The sequence below is a fragment of the Paramisgurnus dabryanus genome, chromosome 4 (assembly GCF_030506205.2).
Source record: "Paramisgurnus dabryanus chromosome 4, PD_genome_1.1, whole genome shotgun sequence".
NCBI classification, from domain to species: domain Eukaryota; kingdom Metazoa; phylum Chordata; class Actinopteri; order Cypriniformes; family Cobitidae; genus Paramisgurnus; species Paramisgurnus dabryanus.
Genome location: NC_133340.1, coordinates 17466717 through 17489438, shown reverse-complemented (window position 1 = coordinate 17489438; position 22722 = coordinate 17466717). Strand labels below are relative to the sequence as shown.

At 39.3% G+C, this 22722-nt stretch overlaps 3 protein-coding genes across 6 annotated transcripts in view; all 3 read right to left on the bottom strand.

Annotated features, from left to right (window-relative positions):
* Window positions 1-850: 850 nt before the first annotated feature.
* Window positions 851-5328, bottom strand: mvb12a (multivesicular body subunit 12A). Its single transcript, XM_065270874.2, has 10 exons — window positions 5193-5328; window positions 4480-4587; window positions 4287-4370; window positions 2991-3090; window positions 2626-2755; window positions 2400-2540; window positions 2065-2180; window positions 1927-1985; window positions 1587-1646; window positions 851-1411 (listed from the first exon to the last, which is right to left on the bottom strand). The coding sequence occupies exons 2-10, from the start codon at window positions 4585-4587 to the stop codon at window positions 1343-1345; spliced, it is 867 nt and encodes a 288-aa protein (XP_065126946.2). The 5' UTR covers window positions 5193-5328; the 3' UTR covers window positions 851-1342.
* Window positions 5329-7334: 2006 nt separating this feature from the next.
* On the bottom strand, window positions 7335-11513 carry olfm2b (olfactomedin 2b). Of its 2 annotated transcripts, XM_065269665.1 has the most exons (8): window positions 11474-11513; window positions 11186-11363; window positions 9963-10103; window positions 9723-9878; window positions 9216-9435; window positions 8721-8827; window positions 8510-8624; window positions 7335-8437 (listed from the first exon to the last, which is right to left on the bottom strand). In XM_065269665.1, the coding sequence occupies exons 2-8, from the start codon at window positions 11324-11326 to the stop codon at window positions 7830-7832; spliced, it is 1488 nt and encodes a 495-aa protein (XP_065125737.1). In that variant the 5' UTR covers window positions 11327-11363; window positions 11474-11513; the 3' UTR covers window positions 7335-7829. The 2 variants fall into 2 exon arrangements, with proteins under 2 accessions (XP_065125737.1, XP_065125738.1); XM_065269666.1 differs by lacking the exon at window positions 11474-11513 and having other exon boundaries at window positions 11186-11467.
* Window positions 11514-11639: 126 nt separating this feature from the next.
* Window positions 11640-22722, bottom strand: part of col5a3b (collagen, type V, alpha 3b) — a 32299-nt gene continuing 21216 nt past the window's right edge. For all 3 annotated transcript variants that reach the window (XM_073814464.1, XM_073814463.1, XM_073814465.1), the window contains 28 exons: window positions 22569-22658; window positions 21958-22011; window positions 21572-21679; window positions 21376-21483; window positions 21241-21294; window positions 21109-21162; window positions 20873-20980; window positions 20680-20733; window positions 20525-20578; window positions 20387-20440; window positions 20243-20296; window positions 20022-20129; window positions 18346-18399; window positions 18224-18277; window positions 18077-18130; window positions 17923-17976; window positions 16347-16454; window positions 16036-16089; window positions 15886-15939; window positions 15689-15796; window positions 15559-15612; window positions 15416-15451; window positions 15184-15237; window positions 14710-14974; window positions 12817-12929; window positions 12663-12731; window positions 12351-12584; window positions 11640-12269 (listed from right to left, as the gene is read on the bottom strand). In XM_073814464.1, coding sequence (XP_073670565.1) covers window positions 12123-12269; window positions 12351-12584; window positions 12663-12731; window positions 12817-12929; window positions 14710-14974; window positions 15184-15237; window positions 15416-15451; window positions 15559-15612; window positions 15689-15796; window positions 15886-15939; window positions 16036-16089; window positions 16347-16454; window positions 17923-17976; window positions 18077-18130; window positions 18224-18277; window positions 18346-18399; window positions 20022-20129; window positions 20243-20296; window positions 20387-20440; window positions 20525-20578; window positions 20680-20733; window positions 20873-20980; window positions 21109-21162; window positions 21241-21294; window positions 21376-21483; window positions 21572-21679; window positions 21958-22011; window positions 22569-22658 — 2412 coding nt within the window. In that variant the 3' untranslated portion in view covers window positions 11640-12122. The remainder of the gene's footprint in view (window positions 12270-12350; window positions 12585-12662; window positions 12732-12816; window positions 12930-14709; window positions 14975-15183; window positions 15238-15415; window positions 15452-15558; window positions 15613-15688; window positions 15797-15885; window positions 15940-16035; window positions 16090-16346; window positions 16455-17922; window positions 17977-18076; window positions 18131-18223; window positions 18278-18345; window positions 18400-20021; window positions 20130-20242; window positions 20297-20386; window positions 20441-20524; window positions 20579-20679; window positions 20734-20872; window positions 20981-21108; window positions 21163-21240; window positions 21295-21375; window positions 21484-21571; window positions 21680-21957; window positions 22012-22568; window positions 22659-22722) is intronic.

The following is a 22722-nucleotide window of genomic DNA, read 5'->3' as shown; positions in this document are numbered from 1 at the left end:
TATTGTAGCCCATGAAGGTACAGCTTTAAAGAGCACCTATTGATCGGTTCACGATTTTACATTTCCTTTGGTGTGTAAGTGTGTATTATTTCATGTTAATGATGTGCAAAAGGTACAACTCCCAAAATAAATGATGAAAGAAATTATCGTTTGCAACGTAATTCTCTTTTCTTGGACTACAACAAACACACAGATTGTCGGCAACAGTTTACTTTCTGGGATTGCTAATGTAGTAAATACCGACATTATCATAATTCCTCCCACTTCAGACTCACAGCCTGTAAATTAACTCATTGCATTGTGAGCGAATCTTTCAAACATGGTAAGGAGCGTCACATTTCCAGCTGACATCAGAGATATTCAGGCCAATCACAATTTACAGATTAGCTGGCCAATCAAAGGACACAGAGCTTTTCAAATCCGTGCATTTCAGGAAGAGAGTGAAATCTGATACTATTGATACTGATGACTATTTTTCTTTGAAATGTAATTTTATGTCCATCCATCTTCCCCTTTTACTTTTTTTTTTTTTTTTTTACTTTATGTTACTAATTTATTTCTCGTTATATGTTCTTGTATGTATACTGTAATATGCAAAATCCAAAATAAAAAAAAAATAAAAAAAATATGTATGGTATGTGGAAAATAATGTTTTTTAACCATAAACCACTATAACAATTTAACCAAAATAATGTTGATTTAGCAATGAAATAGGTGCTCTTTAATGAATGGGGTTGTAGGTGTGAGTTTGGAAACAAATAGTGTATAATTAGTCTATTGTTTAGCTTATATAATAAATAAGTATATTATAGCATTCCCATCATTTTACTAAAAAATGACACACATCTGATCCGTACATACTTTTACTGATTTATTCAGTCAGGTTCTGATAAAAACATTTGTTTTAAATTTACACAGAAAGACTTTCAACCAACCATGTAAAAATGATTTAAAGATATAACACACACAAATATTTGGTCCCAGCACTAAATATATATTTATATAAATAGAACATTAGTGTAAAGAAAACTTAACTACAGCTCAACATCCCAAAACAAAAACCCAAATGATTTGGCTTTACAATTATAAAATAACAATGTATTTATATTGTATTTGTAACAGGTTTCTCAAGCCCTTTCATATTAGTGTTCCTAGAAACACATAAAGCTGTAACAAACTTAACTAAACTAGTTAAGAGTAGATTGAGGTTTATCTTGGATGAAACCCTGATGATCTACATTAAAAACATGATTGTAGGACTTCACAGATAAAAGCCTGCAAGCAAACAGTTTGCAAAATCATATTTTAAATCTAATAAAAACAGAGAGCGAGAGAACATAATTTAAGAAGTTGTCAGCAAGGGCCGAATGATCTTTGCTGCCTGTTCTTCCACTGTAAATGTGTAGTTATACTGCAGAGAAGGATTAACGGGTTGAAAAAATACATGATTTACTATACAGCAAAATAAAAGAACTATTAATGGAACTATGAACTGTTATAATTACATTCAAAATAAAAGTCCCAAAAACTCATTTAACAGTTATAAATGTACAGATGATTTAAAACAAGTCCTGAAAAGATCTCACCTCATTCTCAATGTCCTGCACTGATTTTATACGAACATCACAAAATGTGCTTACAGACACCTGACAGGCACACAGACACATTAAGTTAATGCAAGAATTTACAAGTACATTTTGATTTATATGTCGTTTGTCAAATACCAATAAGCAATCAAATCACCAAATGATTGTGATGGGTCATTCTGATTGAATATGTCATTCAGATCAACATTATTTATACCAAAGATAAATTTTTTTACAAAAATACACCAGTTGTTTGAAATCTCCTCATACCCAATCACCATAGTAACCAGCTGACTGTACATTCAACCTAAAATATATGAGGAACACAGTGACCTCTCACCTGTGTGTTTGACTGAGACTCAAACTTCGGGTGCAGACTGAAAGGAACTCCATCCATCGCTAAAACAAATCACAAAAACCATAAACAAGAGGGTTACGTTTTCCCGTTATATAAAGTATGTGATCATGTGCGCTTTACCTGTTATACCATAGATGTTACTATGGTTACCGCTGTCACACACACCGTCCATTGACTTGTTCGAATCTAGGTTAGTGCGGCGACGGCTGACTTTGGACGGGCCAGCAGGAAAATTGCTATGAAGACGAACAAGACAAAAAAGTGAAAAAGTGAAGTTTGTGACCATCAATAACAACAATCTAACAACAAAACTATAACCTAACACACAGCAATTCACAAAGAAGTATGAATAAAATATGGGTGTTTAGCATTTGCATCGCTTCATTCCGCTGAACTCTCAACATGACAGACTCGTGTTCATAATCAAAACTGAATGATCTCTTCAATATCTGTACCTGGGTTTGAGCGGCTGCGGTGGTCCAGTGCCGTCTATCGAGAGATTGTGCATTTCCAGACTGACTCTACGAGGCTTGGCCTGGGGCGCTGGAGGCGAGATCGGGCCCTTCAAACACCAGACCACAAACCCATTCATGTCCCTGTAAAAACAAGATGAGGTGTCTACAACATGTGTATGGAGTGTCTGTCTGAACTTTTCTTGACTAGTTGTCTGGATCATCTCACCCCAGACAGGTGTACTGCTGCAACATGGTCCTGTTCTTAATCGTCAGTCTGAGTTCAAGAACGGCTGTCGTGACGCTGCCCACAGGAACAATACGCACACAAATACGCTTCTTCTTCCCAACAGATGCCTCTGCACAAACACAAAACAGCTAACTGAATAATAAATAACTGCTTTAAACCAGTGCTAGATGAGCGCTCTGTAACATACAGAGACACACACTAAAGAGAGGTGGATCACCAGGAACAGGATTGAGAAGCACTAGTTTAATACACACAGATATCAAAATGAAAACATATCGCCCCCTTGAGGTTTGATTGAACAACAGCATTCATGAACCGTTTTAGATCGGAGGAAGTTGACTTACTGTGCTCCAGATATTCTGGGATGTAGCAATAACCATGAGGAATCGTCTCTTTATCAGAAATCACCTGCACATCTGTCACGACCATACCTCCAGACAGATCCTGCCAGAGAAAGAGAAAAGAATGAGAGGAAGATAAGAGACAGACGATAGCAGACACACAGGTGAGAGTGAAACAGACAGGTAAGAGTGAGACATACAGGTGAAAGAGAAAAGGGAAAGAGTGAGACAGACAGGTGATAATGAGACAGACATACAGTTAAAAGTGAGACTTCTCATAGACTTCCATACAAAATAGCGGAACAAAGCAACGTTCGTACACAGCCGGCAGGTGTAAATAACTTAAGAAATCACTCAGATTAAACATGTCGAGTAATTATCTGTCCACACTGCCTGCCATAGAGCGCGAAAGATACATTAACACATTTAATTTGGTCAATATAAAAACATGTTCCTTTCATTCTAACAGTGTCAAATTTGTGTAACAACGCTATGCAGTGATTGCTGGAAAATCGCTAAGCCAGTTAGTTGTATGGCTGGACGAAAAAGTTCACTCAGTACTCTAAATATAAAGACATAATATATAAATACGAAGTAAAATCATTCACTGGCTTCCCTGTTGACTCGATGAGGTACGAGTAAATGTCCGGATAAGACACCTCTGGCCAATGGGGAGCGTTGTTACACAAATTTGACACTGTTAGAATGAAAGGAACATGTTTTTATATTGACCAAATTAAATGTGTTAATGTATCTTTCGCGCTCTATCCCCTCGTTCAGACAGCCAGGGACGTTCTCGCTGTGTGTCGCCCGTCTCTTTCAATGAGGTGTTTCTAAATCTGCTTGTCATAAACAAATGAGTACCATCCACACCAGTAACTGACGAGAGAAGGATGACGTGAACTCCACTGCTTTGTTCTCATTGGTAGTCGCTCCCGAAAGTCGCTCGACATTTGCATAAAGTTTAACTTTTCTTAACTTTCTCGCGTCGCTGGACACGCCCATATGGTCGCCAACGGTCACTTTCGCTCGTGTCGCCGGAAGTCGCCAGGTTTCCATTGAAATGAATAAGATCGCGTCGCTCTGCTACTGCTTGTCGTTGGCTGTCTGAATGGGGCGTATGGCAGGCAGGGTGGACAGATAATTACTCGAAATGTTTCATTTGAGTGATTTGATTTCTTTGATTTTCCGCTATTTTGTATGGAAGTCTTTGGGAAGTCTAGTTTGTTTTTCCCCAAAAAGGGGCGGCAACGAGATTGACAGTCAAGTTCCCAGATGTGCCGGTAGACTGTATCTTACCCTGCTGTAACACAGATAATATCCTGACTTCAAACCAAAACCCCTGCTGAAGTTTGCTGAACCTCCCTCCTCAGTTTGATTGATCTAAACAAACACACAAAACACACACATAAACTCACAACAGCAGTAGAAACAGGTGTGAATACTACCCTGTGCGTGTGTGTGTGAAGGTATGAGTGGTTGTCATGGTTACCAGGCTGAAATGACTGGGGCAGGTGCTCGAATTAGAAGCCCAAGCCAAGGCAGTGATGGGCCTGCTGGTGCTGCTGCTGCTGCTGCTGGACGCCTCAAACGCAGACATCTACAGTACACACAAACACAAACACACACACAAAATTAATGAGACACACAAAACAATAACACACACCTCACACAAACAACATTAATCAGACACACAAAAAAATAACACACCCATCCACGGACATACAATGACATACGCATAAACCTAATAATGAGACACACAAAACAATGACACATACACACAAACCTAATGAGACACACAAAACTATGAAACACACACACACACACTTAATGAGACACACAAAAACAATGACACACAGACAGATAGACAGACAGACACTCACGCACACATGACACATTCATTTGAATAAAGATTAAATCATTGAAAGTATTATCAATAGTTTGTTATTGTGTTTGTAAGTGGATATCTGAAGAAATGAAGACAAAAAGAAAGACAACTTACACACTAAACTCTCTAATCAAATTCTTATTAAACAATCTGTGTGTAATATTAATGAATATTTGTCGATTGTCCGCTGCTTTATTTTCTTTTTACACACAGTTAACGAAGATGATCGTGTGATTATTCGTGTGAAACACAGATATATTCCGCGTCATCTTCACTATTAAAGCTTCAGCAGTGTTTGTTATAAAGATGAAACTCACCTCATGTGTGATTATAACTTTATTCAACTCGAATCTGATCAGAACTCAACTTCACACCCGCACTCCGACGAACAGGAAGTAAAAGAGCTGCGGACTACAGTTCCCGTCATGCACCCGGGCGTGACGTCAAAGCAGACGCACTCAGGAAGGTTTTCCTTTGTTTACTAAATGTCGTGTAAATATTATTACATTATAACTTAAAGGTATAGTTTTGAACGTTATTATTATATTATATATGACGTCATTCAGGTATAGGTCAGTTTGTGAAAGAATTTCTGCTAGTCAAAATTCTTAAAAAAAGAAACCAAGCTGGAGTATGTTCTCTCAATATCTGAGTGTACAACAACAACAAAATGTTTAGATCATTACAAGACATTTATTTAATTTTTACGTTATATTTTGTTTTTGATAACCCTTGACCTCCCTGGCTTATTTGTGATTTGTCCAAAGACTTTATTGATGTACAGATTATTCTTGCTATATGTTCTGCTTTTAAATTAATAAATAAAGACTTTCTGCTAGATCTGTCACATCTATTTCGAAAATTAACTATGATTTTACAACAGTAGCCAATGTTTTTCGGTTTTATTTGTAGTAATAGTAACCACAAACTTACCAAACTAACTACAATGATATTTGTAGTAAGACTGTTCATACAAAATAACATTACATTTATACACTGGAAATAAAATTAATAAAAATGATAACTACATGTTTACCCCATACAGCAAATGGTATATATTCAAATATAATGTTAAATATATTTCAAAATATACAAAAATGGTCAAAAATATATGTACTGAAATATATTTTGAAACAATATATTGTCTGGCCATTTTTTGTATATTTTAAAATATTTTTTACAAATAAATATATTTTAAAGCATTTATATTGTCGTTGCATTGAAAGAAAAACTTTATTTGTTATAAACCTTTTTTGGTTTGAAAAGATTAAAGTTAAATACATTTTCAACTGCAAAAAAATATACATACTTATACATTTATACTTTATACATTTTTTAAAAACTTTTATATTTTGGCCAGGAGATATATTTTTTTTCTGTATGGGTTGTAAAATTAGAAATGTATTTGTAGCCCCTAAAATACATATAGGGGTGGTTTCCCGGACAGGGATTAGACTAGTCCTAGACTAAAATAAATGTAAGAGCTGTCCAAACTGAAAGCAACTGGCACTGACATATCTTAAAATACATCAGTGCCCTTTGTTTGAACTCAAAATGCACACAAGTAATGTTTTTAGTAAGGCATGTTTGTTAGAAACTAGTTATATTTCCTTATTAAACTGATGCCTAGTCCTGGCTTAAACTAACCCCTGTCCGGGAAACTACCCCTTTGAAATACATGTTAATATATGAAGGTTTTCACATTTAAAATTATATTAAATTAAATAGGGCTGCACGATTTGGGTAATTTTTCCCATTGCGGTTATTTATGCTAATATTGCGATGTGCGATTGCGATTATACTAAATGGTATCATGAGTCAACTTGATGGGTTTTAAGGAAAATCCACACACAGTTTAGCTAAAATGTGTATTTGTAAAACTAGAAATGTTTTCGTATTGCCACGTGATGTAGCAACTTCTCAGTGTCAGTAAGCCTAAATCCAAAATACCGCCATACAACAGACAGAGTTTTTTTTAAGCTACCAGATCGCTGTCCACCTCCTCTGCATCCATCTTCGCTCTGGTATAAGTGACGACACACACCACACACGTGCATGCCACACGTGCACTGCCTTTTTTGTTCGTTTTTCTTTTTTTTAAACAGCAAGGAAAATCATCAAACTGTTATCAGAAAGTTTGTGTTAACAAGTCCACACATTTATTTATTTAATATAATTGCAACATTTTGCTGTCATATAATTGCACAGGCTGACATTGCGATTGCGATTGCGATGCGATTAATTGTGCAGCACTAAAATTAAACTTTACTTTCTACAAAATGTATTTAGCTTATATTTGCCCAGATAAATGTATTTTTTGCCATATGGGACTATAGTAAAATCATGGTAAATTTTCTTATAATGGATGGGTGTGTGTTGGTGTGTGTGTGTGTGTGTGTGTGTGTGTGTGCGTGTGGACAGAGAGCAAATCTATGAAACATCAAAACACTGAACACTCCTTTAGTACAGCCCATACTTTTATTCATCATATATTGTACTGTTTTTCTCTTCAATATAATCTTACTTAAACACAGAAGTACATTCACAAAACTTGCATGTCCACATTTCTTTTTAGCAGTATGTTAAAGTTTAAAATTAAATTCATGCATCACTGTTTTATAATTATTCATCAATAAAAAGGGAAAAAACATCAAGCATTTTAACAGACCGGAATGTAAAGAACTTTATATTCATTTAATTTGTGTGTGTGCGCTTTTGATAATTTGTAAAGAATTGGAGTTGAACGATGTAAGATTGCTTCAGAATCTTCTGGCCTGTTGTTATGATATTTTCATGGTGCTGTTGTGTTGTTTTTGGAGCTTGACAGTCTGTTTGCTTTCATTGTGTGGAGGCCAAACATCTCATGCTGAACATCTCTTGTGTGTTTTTCCGAAAAAGAAACGTTAAAAATAAAGCCATAAACATTGATTTATTCTCTCTCTGATGTTTTTCTTCTATAATATGAAGTTGGTTATATTTCTGTCTGTTGTCTTTGTTGTCCAGGTGTCTCCTGATGTCCTGATGAAGTGCAATAGAGTGATGTCATAGATCACCTGGTGTCCGTTATTCCAGGTGAAAAGCGCTCTTATCCTGGGGTTATAATCCAGCATGGAGATGTGCGAGTACTGGTTATGAAACGCGATGTCTGTGTATTCGTACGAGGATGTGCTGGTGTGGTAGCTGAAGTGAACTTTAGCGCCGGCCAGGTGCGAGTTGGTCACGTACAGAGTTTCACAGATCAAGAACGATTCTCCGGCGCTGCGTTTAGGAAACCCGGTATCCCACGAGCGCTCCACCTCCAGAGTATTGGGATCGAGGCGACCGATCACCACGTTCCCCCCGTTGGGAAGAGTTGAGTAGACCGCCCACAGACCGGTCTCATCTGCCATGATGTCGATGTCTGATGATCCGCCCCAGGAGTACGGGAAAGAGTTATTGTATCCGGCCTGATCCAGACTCCGCTGGACCAGAACCCGTCCAGAGCTCAAGTGATACTGGACCAGCACGTTACTGTGATGTTTGTTGTAGTAGAGAGAGCCGTTATACACCACATGACCTGTACCTGAAAGACACACCTGAGGGTCACAATCATGGATCATGAACGATCACAGTCAAAGTGAATGAGGATGCTCACCTGACCACGGCTGAGGAAGATGATGAATGATGAAGTTCTGTCCATCAGCAAAGTCACTGAGTGACTGATACTCCACCAGACGCTTCCCCTTGAAATAACCCTCCATTACCCACACCTATACACACAATACACACACGCAATAATGAACTAAATAACTCTTTAAATTATTTGAAATGATTTGATTCAAAACGAGGTTTGGATTTCTACATACACGGCTGTCAGAGCTGTCAATCAAGCTGTCCATCATCCAAGATCCAAAGCGTGAGCCTAAAGATCTGACAGTGAGAGGAGCGCTGATACCTGTCAATCTACCACAACCTGACACACACACACACACACACACACACACACACACACACACACACACACACACACACACACACACACACACACACACACACACACACACACACACACACACACACACGTTATATTAGTAAAGTCATCTCACAGACTTCCAGTGATTTCTATCCCAACATAACAGTTAAAAAAAACATCATCTAGCAGTTTTAAAGGAAAAGTTCCACCAAAATGGAGAATCTTCTTATCATTTACTCCTTCTCATGCCATCACAAGTGTGCCTGACTTCATTTCTTCAGTTCAACACAAAATGGACGGCATGAGGGTGAATACTTTTCCTTTATTTCTATAATGATTCCTTGAATGTCTCCAGGATAAAAGCACATGTGTTTAAATGTGAGAGTACCCAGTCGTCTGGAGCAGGTCTGTAGGTTGTGTTGAAGTGTTAAAGCTCTGTGTTGAAGCTGATGATAGTGTTGTAATGTAAACCTTTCCTGCAGGATAAAGAGAGCGCCTTTGAGTTTCTCCATCTCATCTTTCAGAGACTCTAACTGACCCACATCTGCCCAGATCCTTCCTAAAACCACCCGCACGGGTCCAAACTGAGACATACTCCACCTTAACTCCTGTACACAAACAAACATCTCATCCAGAACCATTCTGCATTTCATACCACAGTAAAACATGTCATATAACAACTGTATTCAGTTGAATTAACTTGATTATTATTTATTATGCATGCATGTGTAAGTGTGTGGGAGAAACAGGTGCAAATATGAGTGGAATGTGAGGAACACACGTTTTTTAGTTTTTTAATAATGAGACTGTATGTGTCGGTGTGTTTTTGAGTCAGATTTCATCAGTTCATGGCTTCATTGCAAACAGAAGTCATCTCTGTGTTTATTTGTGTTACCTGCAGACTCGTAGTTGTCAGAGTTTGTGGGTTATTAAGAGCTGTCTTCAGTCTGGTCTCCATGCTGATGAGGAGCATCTCGGAGTCTCGTAGCTGCTGAAGATCTTGAGATGTTCGTGACTTAAACATCTCAATATACTGAGAAACATTCTGCACCTGTCCCACACACACAGGCAAACACACACGGTAAACACACAATTTTAATGTTAAATAAAACACAGAGAGCGTTGAGTTTCTCACATGATCAGATGTCTGTCTCAGTCGAGCGTATCGTGGGTCACTGCTGCAGACACCCTGAGCGGGTGTGAGTATAGAACAAACACACTTCTCCTGAACAGAGCCATACACCTGCCAACCATCATCTTCACCTGGATACAACACCTGAAGAGAGAGAGAGAGAGAGAGAGAGAGAGAGAGAGAAGAGAGAGAGAGAGAGAGAGAGAGAGAGAGAGAGAGAGAGAGAGAGAGAGAGAGAGAGAGACAGAGAGAGAGAGAGAGAGAGACTCATTGGATTAATGTGCACTGATGAATTGGGCCGGTCTCATTCTGTCTGCTGGGCTCTTTAATTAGACAACCTCATGTCCATCTGTTCTGATCCGGTTACTTGGAGTTCCCTGTGTGTGTTCATGCAGCTTCACAGCAGTGCACACACAGACGCACACACACACACACACACCACACGCACGCACGCAAGCACACACACACACACACACACACACACACACACACACAGTCAGTGTTAGATATTCACTTTAGGTTCAGGATTGACTCTGGAGTGATGATAGTTTATTATTTGAATTAATATCATACATATTTTGTTGTCTAATTACATCAGAATTTTCGGATACAACCATGACTTATTTATTTGTATTATTTATTAATATTTATTTAGAATAAAACTAAGAAGAAACAGAATGAGCACAGCCAAACAAAACAAACAGTAAAGGTGTCCCAATCCGGGCAGGATCCACACCGGAGCTGCTGACTTCAACACAAATCCAACCCGGAATCATTCATTCTAGAATAAACTCATGAAATAATCAAGTTCAGTCAATAAAACACACAATTTTCTGGGTGTTCTCTTTAAATGATGCTCTTATTTACAGTCAGATCTTTAAAGATGAAAATACTGTAACCAAAACATAACAGTGTGTTACTTGTGTATTTGTTTGGATAAGTGATGCTGAATTCAGCGCTGCCTCTGATTGGTTGAGGTGATTTGTGAGGTTGTTGTGGCGATGCCAAGGTCTGACAGACGGCGAGTGGCTCAGAGAGGAAATCTCACACTGTGTGTATGTGGGTGTGTTTCTGTCTGTTTAACAATATCATGCTTTAAGAAACACACTTTACATACAGCATTATAAACTGTTTCTTTAATCATGAATTTGTTATTTTACAACTTTTAATCTCTCACACACACAGTAGTGTACACTACAGATAGAAATATAAATGTTTGTACGTACACTGATGATTTTCTCAGATGTTCCAGGTCGAGCGACGTCTTGATGAAGTCCCACCAGTGTTGGCAGTTTCTGGGACATCCAGTTAGTGATCATGATCATGGTGCTCAACACGGCACCGACCTTCAGCAGAGGAACGCTCATCTCACAACGATGAAACCTTCAGCGATGATAATAAACCCTACAGGTGCGCACAAAATACAGATGAAGACAAAAAAACTATTCACTACAACAGAAACCTCCTAGAAAACACACAGACAAAAACTGGAGGTAGACTTTAGACAACCTTACACTGAATCTGATAAAGATGAATCTGAGCAACACAAGATAGAGAGAGATAGAGAGATAAAGAGAGAGAGAGAGAGAGAGAGAGAGAAGGTGGAGTCAATCCAGCAGGTGTGTATGGAAAATAGATGAAGACATACATACAAGTACAGAAGAGAAAACACAATCAGAGTCTTTTTAAGTATTCGTTTTATTCAAAACTCTCTCCTCCCAAACAATATTTATAATAAAAACAGTCAAAGTATTTTCATCTATAATAAACAAACAAACAAACACATGAATATCTCCAAAGATTTCCATGATGACCTTAAGATAAAATAATCTTCTCCCAGAATTCACATACAGTTCATTACATCATCATCATCATCATCGTTGTGTAAACAAGTTAAAATATCATCTCATGTAGCACCAAGATTAAACATTCAAACAAACATACAAATATACATCCACATCTTTCAGTAAAGAATAAACAGAAGATTCTTATGAGGTTTGATTCCAACAAGGAAAGTTTTGGACTGTGTGTATGAAAGTAAATCATCGTGCAGTGCACTGGTTAGTCTTGGGGTCACATGATGACCCTTCAAGCATAACTTCTTGTTATCCGAGAGAAATGATTGGCTGGCGTTCAGCGCTGATGTATAAATATGAAGTCTCTTTAGCCATTAAAGCACACGCTTCCCAAACTGAACCCAAACTTCTGCTTTGAGTTTCCAAAATCCATCACAGCCACATCCATGAGAGGAAGAACATCTGACTGCGGTGAATCCACCTGAAGAACGCTCCGATCCTGACCTGAACGCCACTGCAAACACACAACATTTAAGGTTAAGAAAGATGTGTGTGTTTGTGCAGTGTGTGTGTGCGTGTGTGTGTGTGTGCGTACCTGGCATCCGTCATGTATTGGCTGTATATAATGTGTGTTTTGTTGTGTCAGCTCTTGGCCGTTGGCTCCTCTGAAGCGCAGTGCGTGTCTGTAACTGAGGGAGGCGCTGTCCAGCCATCCTGCTGAGTTCTGACACAAGTATGTGAAACTCTGTCGAGCAGTCGCGCTCAAGAGCTTCAGGAAACCCAACTGAACCACGTGAATAGAGTTGCCATCCATATCTACATAAGAGAACTACACAAAGAGAGAGAGAGAGAGATTAAACTCTCACAATACTATTACACACACAAAGACTCACACACACACACACACCTGTGATCCCTTCTTGAATTGGCTGTACCAGGTTCCTGGTTTCTCTTTGCTCCATGATGATAATTTGACCTGCAGATAAAAAACATTGATGTGTTGTGTGTCGTTTATGTGATGATGATGATGATGTCACTTATAAAGATGATGAAGATCTCACCGACTGGAAGCTGCTGTGAGGCTGTAAACACGTTTCACCTTCTGCTGTGAAGTTACAGAACACCTTAAACGCGTCTCTATGACAACCCTGATTCGGGTCAATCCAGTACACACCTGAGGTCAAAGGTCAATCACACACAGACACAGACACAACAGGCTTAACATTAGATTTATGTCTCGTTTTCATGCTTTATTAGCTGTATCTGTTGTAGACGTCGAATGATATGTGTTTTTCATAATTATGACATTTATAATATTAATAACAAAGAAGAGCAGGAAGCACCAATACATTATATATATATATATATAGATATATATTAACTAGTGCTGGGAAAAGATTAATCGCGACTAATCGCAGTCAAAATAAAAGTGATTTTTTTTGCATAATATCTGAGTGTGTGCTGTGTGTAATTATTATGTATATATAAATACACACACATTCATGTATAACATTTACATGTGTATATTTATTTATTTATTTATGTTTTTATATATTCTATTTTATATATAAATAAATAAAAAAATTGAAATTGCTATATGTGTGTGTGTGGTTGAAGATACATAATAATTACACTCAATATACACACACACACATATTATGCAAGAAAAATCACTTTTCCCAGCACTAATATAAACTATATGATTAAATAAATAAATTATTTTCTGATGATTTAAACATTGCATACAATACTAGAACTTCTTGCAGATCAATGGATAGCACAATTTGAAGTTACATGATAAGTGTAAATAATTGAATTGCCTTTACAGCTTCATTGTGTAAGTTGTTGAAAAGACTACAAATGTTTACATGAAACTATAACATTAATGCCAAATATTACAGGCATACTTAGTTAGTTCAATAGCCTATTCCTTAAAGGTGCAGTGTGTAAATTTTAGTGGCATCTAGTGGTGAGGTTGCGAATTGCAAACAATAGCTTAGTCCACTGCTTAGCCCTCGCTTTTGAAATGCATAGAAAAGCTACGGTGGCCACCACCAGAAAAACATAAAAGTTTGTCCGTTAAGGGCTTCTGTAGAAACATGGTAGCACAAAATGGCGACTTCCACATAAGGGACCCTCTGTGTATGTAGATAAAAACATCTTATTCTAAGGTAATAAAAACATAACGGTTCATTATGCAAGGTCTTTATACACCCCTGATAATATAGTTTTGTAAATTATTTAGCATTTCTGTCAAGAGATTCTTCTAAAAATTACACACTGCACCTTTAAGTATACAGTCATAAGCCAGTCATCCCCATGTGTGTAATAAGTCATGAAAAATAACTCAATCCGTCACTTGTTGTGAGCATCTTGAGGGGCATCTGTGTGTGCATGCATGAGAGCACTGACTGAAGTCTTCAAGCTCTTTATGTTTTAAAGGGACAATAAGTAGGATTTACCCCCATCTAGTGGTGAAATTGTATTTTGCATTTAAACGAATAGTGCTCTTTAGCGCCTCGCTTTTCCAAATGCGTCTTGCAACTACGGTAGCCGTTATGTACTCACTGATCTTCTTGTCCGTTTCAGCTGGTTCACGTGTTCTGTATAAAAACACGTTGGTAGGCTAGTGCTTTTAGTCCATCTCTGCTATTATAGTTTATTAGTACGGCGAAACGACATGGATGCCTCATTGGACTTACATGTTCAATGTAAGTAAAGAGAAGAAATTCTAAGCTTACAAAGAAAAGTCAGATCACTGGCAGAGGTCATTTGACACCAATGAGGACATATTTATGAATAAAGACATTGATTTTGATTAATAAAACACTTAAAATCCTACTTACTGTCCCTTTAAACTGACTTGACATGACATGACTTACAATCACATGCAAATGCCAGCTCAGAGTGAGTGAATGTGAGTGAGTGAGAGACAGCTGTGGATGTGTTTGTACCATCAGAATACTCTGGGTGACACATGAAGAGCTCTTTACAGGTTCGGGCTGGACTGTGGTAGGTGCCCAGTGGTGTTCTGAGTCCCTCGACATCAGTCCTCATGGAGGCCAGAGAGGCAAACACCTCATCCACCTGACCTTCATCATCCTGCATCACTCCATCATCATCATCCTCCACAGCTGCTCCATCCACATCAGAATGTCTCCGCCTCTTTCTGCCATTATCCAATACTGGAGGAGATGCCATTCCTACTGCAGGAGAACCCTACAAACACACACACGCACACAGAGAGAGACACACACGCGCGCACACACACACACACACACACACACGCACGCACGCACGCACGCACACGCACACACGTGTTATTAGTGTACTTTATTTCCTGATAGTATTCACTTCAGCAGTACAAACATTAACTGAGATGTGTGTTTATTAGTCTTATGTACGTCTGTGTGTGTATGGTTACTCACTGGTGGTCCGGGTGGTCCAGCAGGACCGGTGTCTCCCCTCAGTCCAATAGGGCCCTTAATAGAGCACATCATTAGTCCTCACTACTGAGTAGATATTTTGATGCTACAAACACACAACACAGAAACAAACTACAGCTGGAGTCTCATGAGTGAAGAGAATATCACAGCATCTCCTCACAAACAAACATTACACAATCACACAACAACACACAACACTCTGTGCATGTTTCACCTGGTTGCCCTTAGATCCCTTTTGTCCCATTGATCCCTAAAACACAAAGATAAAGACTGAATCTGACACCTGCTGATATTTCTTATGGTCTAATACAGCTGATGTAAGTCTTATAGTGTTCATATGAGTGTCATAAGACTCACAGACAGTCCTGGTGGTCCCGGTGGTCCGGTAAGTCCTGGAGGTCCAACTGGACCCTGTCGGAAAAACAATAAAATAATGAAGTGTGTGTGTTTGTTTGTTGTATCTGTGTATATATGTGTGTGTGTTCACCTCATCTCCCTTTGCTCCCTGTGGTCCCTGGTTACCTGGCAGTCCTCGATCACCTTTCTCTCCAAACTCACCCGGAGGTCCGATCAGACCAATCAGACCACCATGACCCTAATGTTCGCACATGGACACAATGTCACAGTCCAATCAGACTCAAGCATGAAGTCATGTGTATTTACAGTCTGAGTGTGTGTTTGTACCTTATCTCCTTTCTTGCCCGAATCTCCCTTCAGTCCTGCCAGTCCAGCTGGGCCCTAAACACACACAAACACACACACACACAAACACACATTACAGTCAGTGTGATATAATATTTAAATTAAGATCTGTATTAATTATTTAAGAGTTACCATTGGCCCAGGAGGTCCAGTTTGACCCGGCGGTCCATTCAAGCCTTGTTCCCCCTAAACAACAGAGCGCCAATCTTTACTGAAACAACATTTCTTTATTTCAAAACTCAACCAAACATCTCACACTTTTCAGATGACATGTAAAGTTTACACCACAAGATGGAGCCATCATCTGAATTTCAGCTCATGCGTCTGCAGTCAGGATTTGTTTCATTCATCTTTAGATAAGAGTTGATCTTCTATTACAGAGATAACTGCTCTGATGGGATCAGTGATGTCTTTATAGTGAGAGAGAGAGACGAGATGCTCACCGCTGGTCCAGGAATTCCTGGAAGTCCCTGAGGTCCGGCTTTCCCTGGGTTCCCTTGACCTCCCACAGGCCCTGTCTTTCCCAGAACTCCTTCATATCCAGGAGCGCCCTGAACACAGACACATGAAGTGACACATTTACATGTTAAAGTTCCTGTGTGTATTATCACACGACTTTAAATCACAGGCAGGCAATGAGGTGCTTCACAAGTGCTTCATTTCTGAGCGTTGTTGTGTTGTTGTGTTGTCTCATGCTGTGCTCACATCTAAATAATCTCTCTGTTTACACGGAAAGTAAAAATCAAATCCAATCAGAATATATCTGATGTGTAAAGGACACCCGTGTGAGGTGAGATTTTCAACCAATGAGGTTTAACAGTGGGCAGAGCTACGGATGCATTGTGACCAGGGCATGAAATTAACACCCGACCACGCGCCAAATGCGGGTGGATTTTGCAATTGGCGGGTAACACTGTCAATCTACCAGCCAAATTGGCGGGTAGCCAATGCGAATCAGTGATGCGCCGGGTCATTGTATAAACAACCCACTCCCGACCGACATTTTCAACTAACCTGCCCGTAATTGTTCAAAATAGTTTTTAAACTCGACCGACTGACCGCGGCCTGAATATCATTAAAATATTTTTGGATGACTCGTAACCGGCACCCGCTCATTTCTTATCAACCTGCGCATATCACTGATGCAAATTGAGTTATTCATTGAGAGGATGCGGCTGCTGTTTCGCAACGTTCATGCGACTGGAAAGAAGATGAGGCACTTCTCTGACTACGTTTGGATGTGCGAGTAAGTATTAAATTGTTGGTGAGATGGGATGAGAATGCAATGCTGACATAGACTACAGTATAATCACAGTTGCACAGATGTGTAGTTCTGCTGTGACAGATCAGAACTCTTGGATGTGTAAACTTTAAAGAGAGTTGCGCTACTGTGTCTTATACTGTAGTATATAACATACATTTTGCGAATATAGTAATGAAAAACAACGTATGTGCGGCGTTTATGTGCGCAGTTTGTGCCCCCTCTGTCTCTGTGTGCGTGCACGGGTTTAAGGGGACTCAATAGGGCACATCGGAGAGATGCGTTCCTAAAAGCATGTGTACATAAAATCTTTCTGCTCTTGACAGGGCACATATAAACAAAATGATCTCAACAGTATTCATTTTCTAATAAAACATTTCTTTATGTCTTGTGTATGTATAGAGTCAAAAACCAGTCTGTGCTGGTCTTAAAGAGACAGTAACCTCAATTAACCTACTTAAGTATGTGTCATTAATGTTAATCAAACAACCTAAGACAAAGAGAAATTCACTTTTGTAGCTCTGAAAAAAAATCTTTTTAATTCATACAATAAAGACAGTGTTATAATTCACTATTCGGGCAAAAAAAAAACTGGCTGGTAAAAAGTCTCTGTGGCAGGTGGATTTCTAAATCCACCTGCCACAGTGGCTGGTGGTCAAAAAAGTTAACTTCAGGCCCTGATTGTGACACATCTTGTGTGAAGAAACATGAGACTTTATGAGTATATACTGTATGTGTTTGTATATAGCTGACTCCACCTTATCTCCTTTTAGACCCGCACGTCCGTCTTTTCCTTGAGGACCTATATGACCCTAAACAGAGAGAGAGAGACACAAATGAAACAAAACACATAGCTCTGCACACACAGGCAACTAAACCTTCATTTCATTATGAACAATTCACCCCACTCACCCGTCGTCCTGGTCTTCCCGGTGGACCAGGCTCTCCAGAGGCTCCCGGAGGTCCCTACATCAACATTAATGAGCAGAGAGACAGAAAGAGATTATGATGAACAAAAACATTATAAGAAGAGGATTTGAGTCATTTATAAAGACTTACAGGTTTTCCAGGATCTCCATGATCTCCTTTAAATCCCGGGCTGCCATCGATCCCCTAACAGACAGATCATCATTAATCAGACAGAGATCAGTGCGGATACACAGAAGAAGAACATCACTCACATTAACACCCGGCTCTCCAGGAGCTCCCATATCTCCAGGAAAACCAATAGGACCCTAAAGAGAGAGATCAAGAGGTGTATTCCTTAGGTTGTTTAGGGTTAAATCAATAAGATAGAAAACAGAATAAAAATGCAAAGAATTCCATTTATATGGTAACATAAGAATGTAATCCTAAAGACTTCCCATATTTGACCCTTCTAGTGATGATAGGTAACGTGAGTAATTCAAAGTAATTAAGTAAACATCATTTTTTCAGATTGTATTATTTATAGTCACAGCAGTGGTTCTCAAACTGGGCACCCCAATTTATAACATTTTGTAAAGTACGTTCAGAAAAATAAGGCTACTAACCAACGACACCACATTGTAGAATTTAATCAGTTTTGTGTAGGTTTTAGATTTTTTTGTGGGGGCATGAAGGGATACACCTTACACAAAGGGGGACGGCACGCTGAAAAAGTTTACAGAATCAGACTTTATTTATTGTGACTGCTGATATGTAGTTAATTCATAGGTACTTTAAATAAGTCCTAGTTAATGTATTGTTCACCAGGATTTTTCAACATGCTGTAGTTAATATGTAACTAGTTGTTACTTAACCTTACTGATTAGTTAATCGCTCTTCTTTATTAGTTATGAGTAGTGATTTCAGTGTTAATGCAGCAGTAATCATTTGTTCTGCATTAGTTCCTGTGTAACTAACTAACTAAATAAGTATGGACCATTTTTTTAAAGTGTTAGCACTATTACTAATAACTCACCCTAACTGATTTAACACATTACTTAGATTCATTAGTTAAGGGGAAAAATCATGCGTTAAAAGTTTAACATTTCAAATGCTTCAGGCCTTGCCAATTTAAATATTTAAGCTAAAGACACAAAGTAGAAACATGAAACGCACTGTTTATTTGATATCATTTGTGGGTAATTTCTCCATTTACATGTCAATATTTATGTGCGAGTTAAATCAATTATTAATCGCCAACATGTAAATAATAAGATAAAAAATTGTAATCTCTATTATGGCTGTTAAGTCATTATGTGATATATATAATATATATATATCTGTCAGGGGCTCGGCCTAGGTTATTTGCATAAGACGATATGATTGGCTGATGCACACATTGCCGCTTGAAAAGTTGAGAAATGTTCAATTCCTGCCGTGAGCAACGGCAGTGACGCGGCGCTGACGGATCCACAATTCAGTTTGGCAACGCATGACGTTACCCATTAAAAGTGAATGGGAAGCATTACCGTGTATGATGAACAAGACTTACATCATGTTGTGTGTTTAACATTCATGAAACATTTTCACCAAATGAATATTTAAGAGTTTTGTTCTGCAATTTGAATAAATCACCATCTACAGAGGGGTTGTGTGTTGTTAATGTTTGTGAACCTGCTTCACAACATGCAATGTCTTGAAACGTTGCCGTGTCCACGTCTCTTTGGGAGTTAACAGTTTTTGGGTCTTGCTCATCAAGCTTTGAGTTATTAAAAGTGGGGAGGGGTCACAGGTTGTAATATTTTTTATTTATTTCAATTTATTACAGGCTTGTTCGGTTAAATGCCAATTAAAAAATGAAGCGGTAATACTAACCGTTGGACATTAAACGGGTAATCGTTACATTTCTAAAAATACAACATCAATAACTAGTTGTTCAGTTCAGACTCACAGCATTGCCTTTAGCTCCATCTTCTCCAGGTTGACCTCTGGCTCCTGGTGAACCTGCAGCACCTTGTGGTCCTGTGTCTCCTTTCTCACCCAGATCTCCTTTCTCTCCCTGACAACACAACACAACACGCACGCACGCACGCACGCACGCACACACACACAGGTTTGTGTCTTTCTCTGGTGATACAGGACATCAAGACAAGATGTTTAAAGTAAACTCACTGTGCTGCCAGAAACTCCCACAGCTCCAGGATCTCCAGATTCACCATCTTCACCCTGTCAATCATCATCATCATCATCACACATATAAAACATCATGTACTCACTGACATTACATTTAACATGCAGTTCATGAAGATGATTTACCTTCTCACCCACAGCACCAGGCTGACCTCGCACTCCAGGACGACCAGGAGGACCCTGAGACACAGAAAATGTGTGTTGTTTTTCACAGGTTTTGTGTGTTTTATACATGTGTGTGTGTGTGTGTGTGTTTGTGTTAACCTGTCCACCAGAGGGTCCTTGAGGTCCTCTTGGCCCGAGCTGACCCGGGGGGCCCTATGTAAATACAAAAACACACATCACTTCAGACATGACATGACCTGATAGATAAACATGTTCATAAGCACTACTTAACCAACTAACATCAGTTAACTCACCAGCAGACCAGAATGCCCACTTTCACCTTTCTCTCCAGGAGGACCTGGCATTCCCTGCACAAACACACACAGATATTTGTGTGACGGGTATATTTGACAGATTGGATTAGCGCTGATCTCTCAGAAACACCTCATACTTTAACGCTGACATCACTAAAGCTCTGTGTCAGCAGACGTGAAGATTAATGATCACCTGTAAACCCATCGGGCCTCTGGATCCTTTAAAGCCTCGGGCACCTTCATCACCCTTCTGACCGTACATGCCCTGCTGTCCCGGAGGACCGGGCTCTCCGTCCACACCCTAAAACACACCAGAAACAACATTCACCTCCGCACTAACACGACATTAACTTTCAACACGGTCAGAAACATTACTTCATCATTCAGTACAGGATCAGACTGAAGAGTTTCAGCAGTAAATCAACTCACTGGAGCTCCTGGTTGTCCCTCGGGCCCCTGTGTGCCGCCTGGACCTGCAGGCCCCTGAGAGAAGATTTACACTCATCATTCCTTACACTATTCATGTTTATCATCAAGTTTGATTTGATTTCAATCACTCACAGATTCTCCTTTGTCTCCTTTGCTGCCTTTCTGTCCTGGAGCTCCTGTTTCCCCCTGACACAAACACAAACAGACGTTTAATGATCACTTAACAGCTTGTGTTAACCTGATGTGTGTCATTCAGGCATTCATCACCTTGTCTCCATCCTCTCCTGGAGGTCCTGGAGGTCCAGCAGCTCCTGGTAAACCCACAGGACCCTGCTCTCCATCCTGTCCTGCGGGTCCAATCAGGCCTTTCTCTCCCTGTACAATACACACACACACACACACATTTAACACACAGTCATGCATACTCTGTGAATATATCATCACACAAGGAAGCGTATCTTACAGGTTCTCCTTTCTCTCCCGTTGGTCCAGCACCACCGACGGATCCGGCAAGACCGGGCTGACCGATGGCACCAGCCAGTCCAGACGGTCCCCGTTCACCTGTGGGCCCCTGACATCGGGGTTTTCAGATCGGTATTGAGGATTAATGTATTATAAATGCGTTATTAATGCGTTATTAATGTGTTATAAATGTGTTATAAGTAATCAGGATTAAAGCATTATAAGAGTGGATTTCAAATCAAGACTGTATTACAGTATTTTACTGTAGTATAGCACACAGTTGCTGTATTAGTCAGGCAGTGCTTTGACTACACAGAGTCATGTTTTAAATGTTTATGTTTATATGTTGATGTAATGGTCAACAGATTACAGTATTAGAGTACATACAGCAGGTCCAGCGCCTCCCATAGGCCCAGCGCCTCCCTTTAATCCAACCGGACCCTACATAAAACAACACAAATCACATGACAGAAACTGGCCAATCAGAAACTCTGCTGGAAGATTCAAGAACAAAACATCGCAATATATCACAGATCAACACCTGAAGGTTTCATCTTTAATCTAAATAGGGTTGCAAAGAGGCGGAACATTTCCAGAAACTTTCCATGGGAACTTAATTTGGGAAATTCCAAATTGGAAACTTAACGGGAACTACATTTAAGTTCCCTGTTATAAGCAACTCATTTCAAATTCACAGTTTATTCCCGTTAATTTCTATAAATTCCCATGAAAAGTTTCCAGCCTTGAAAATTCCCAGAAGTTTGCACCTTTAAATCTAAAGACTGTCCCAGGATAGTAAAGGCTTCATCTAATGAATCTAATTAATCTGATTTAATCTTCGGAATCTTGCCGGAAATAGTAGGTAATCCGGGGACTTTTCGCCTACTGTTTTTGGAATACTATGAATTCCGACCTCCTACTCGCCCGTCTACTATATAGTATGAAAGAAGGCAGTTTTGGACGCAGCATGTGTTTAAATGAGTCACATGAAGGGTTACCATGACACCCGGTGCTCCACGACTTCCACGGAAACCTTTCAGACCCTGTGGACCGCTCTTTCCTGATGTACCCGGACCTCCAGGGTCACCCTGAGAAACACACATATAGATGTAAACACAATAGAAGTAATACAGCAGTCCTGTAGTGACGCCG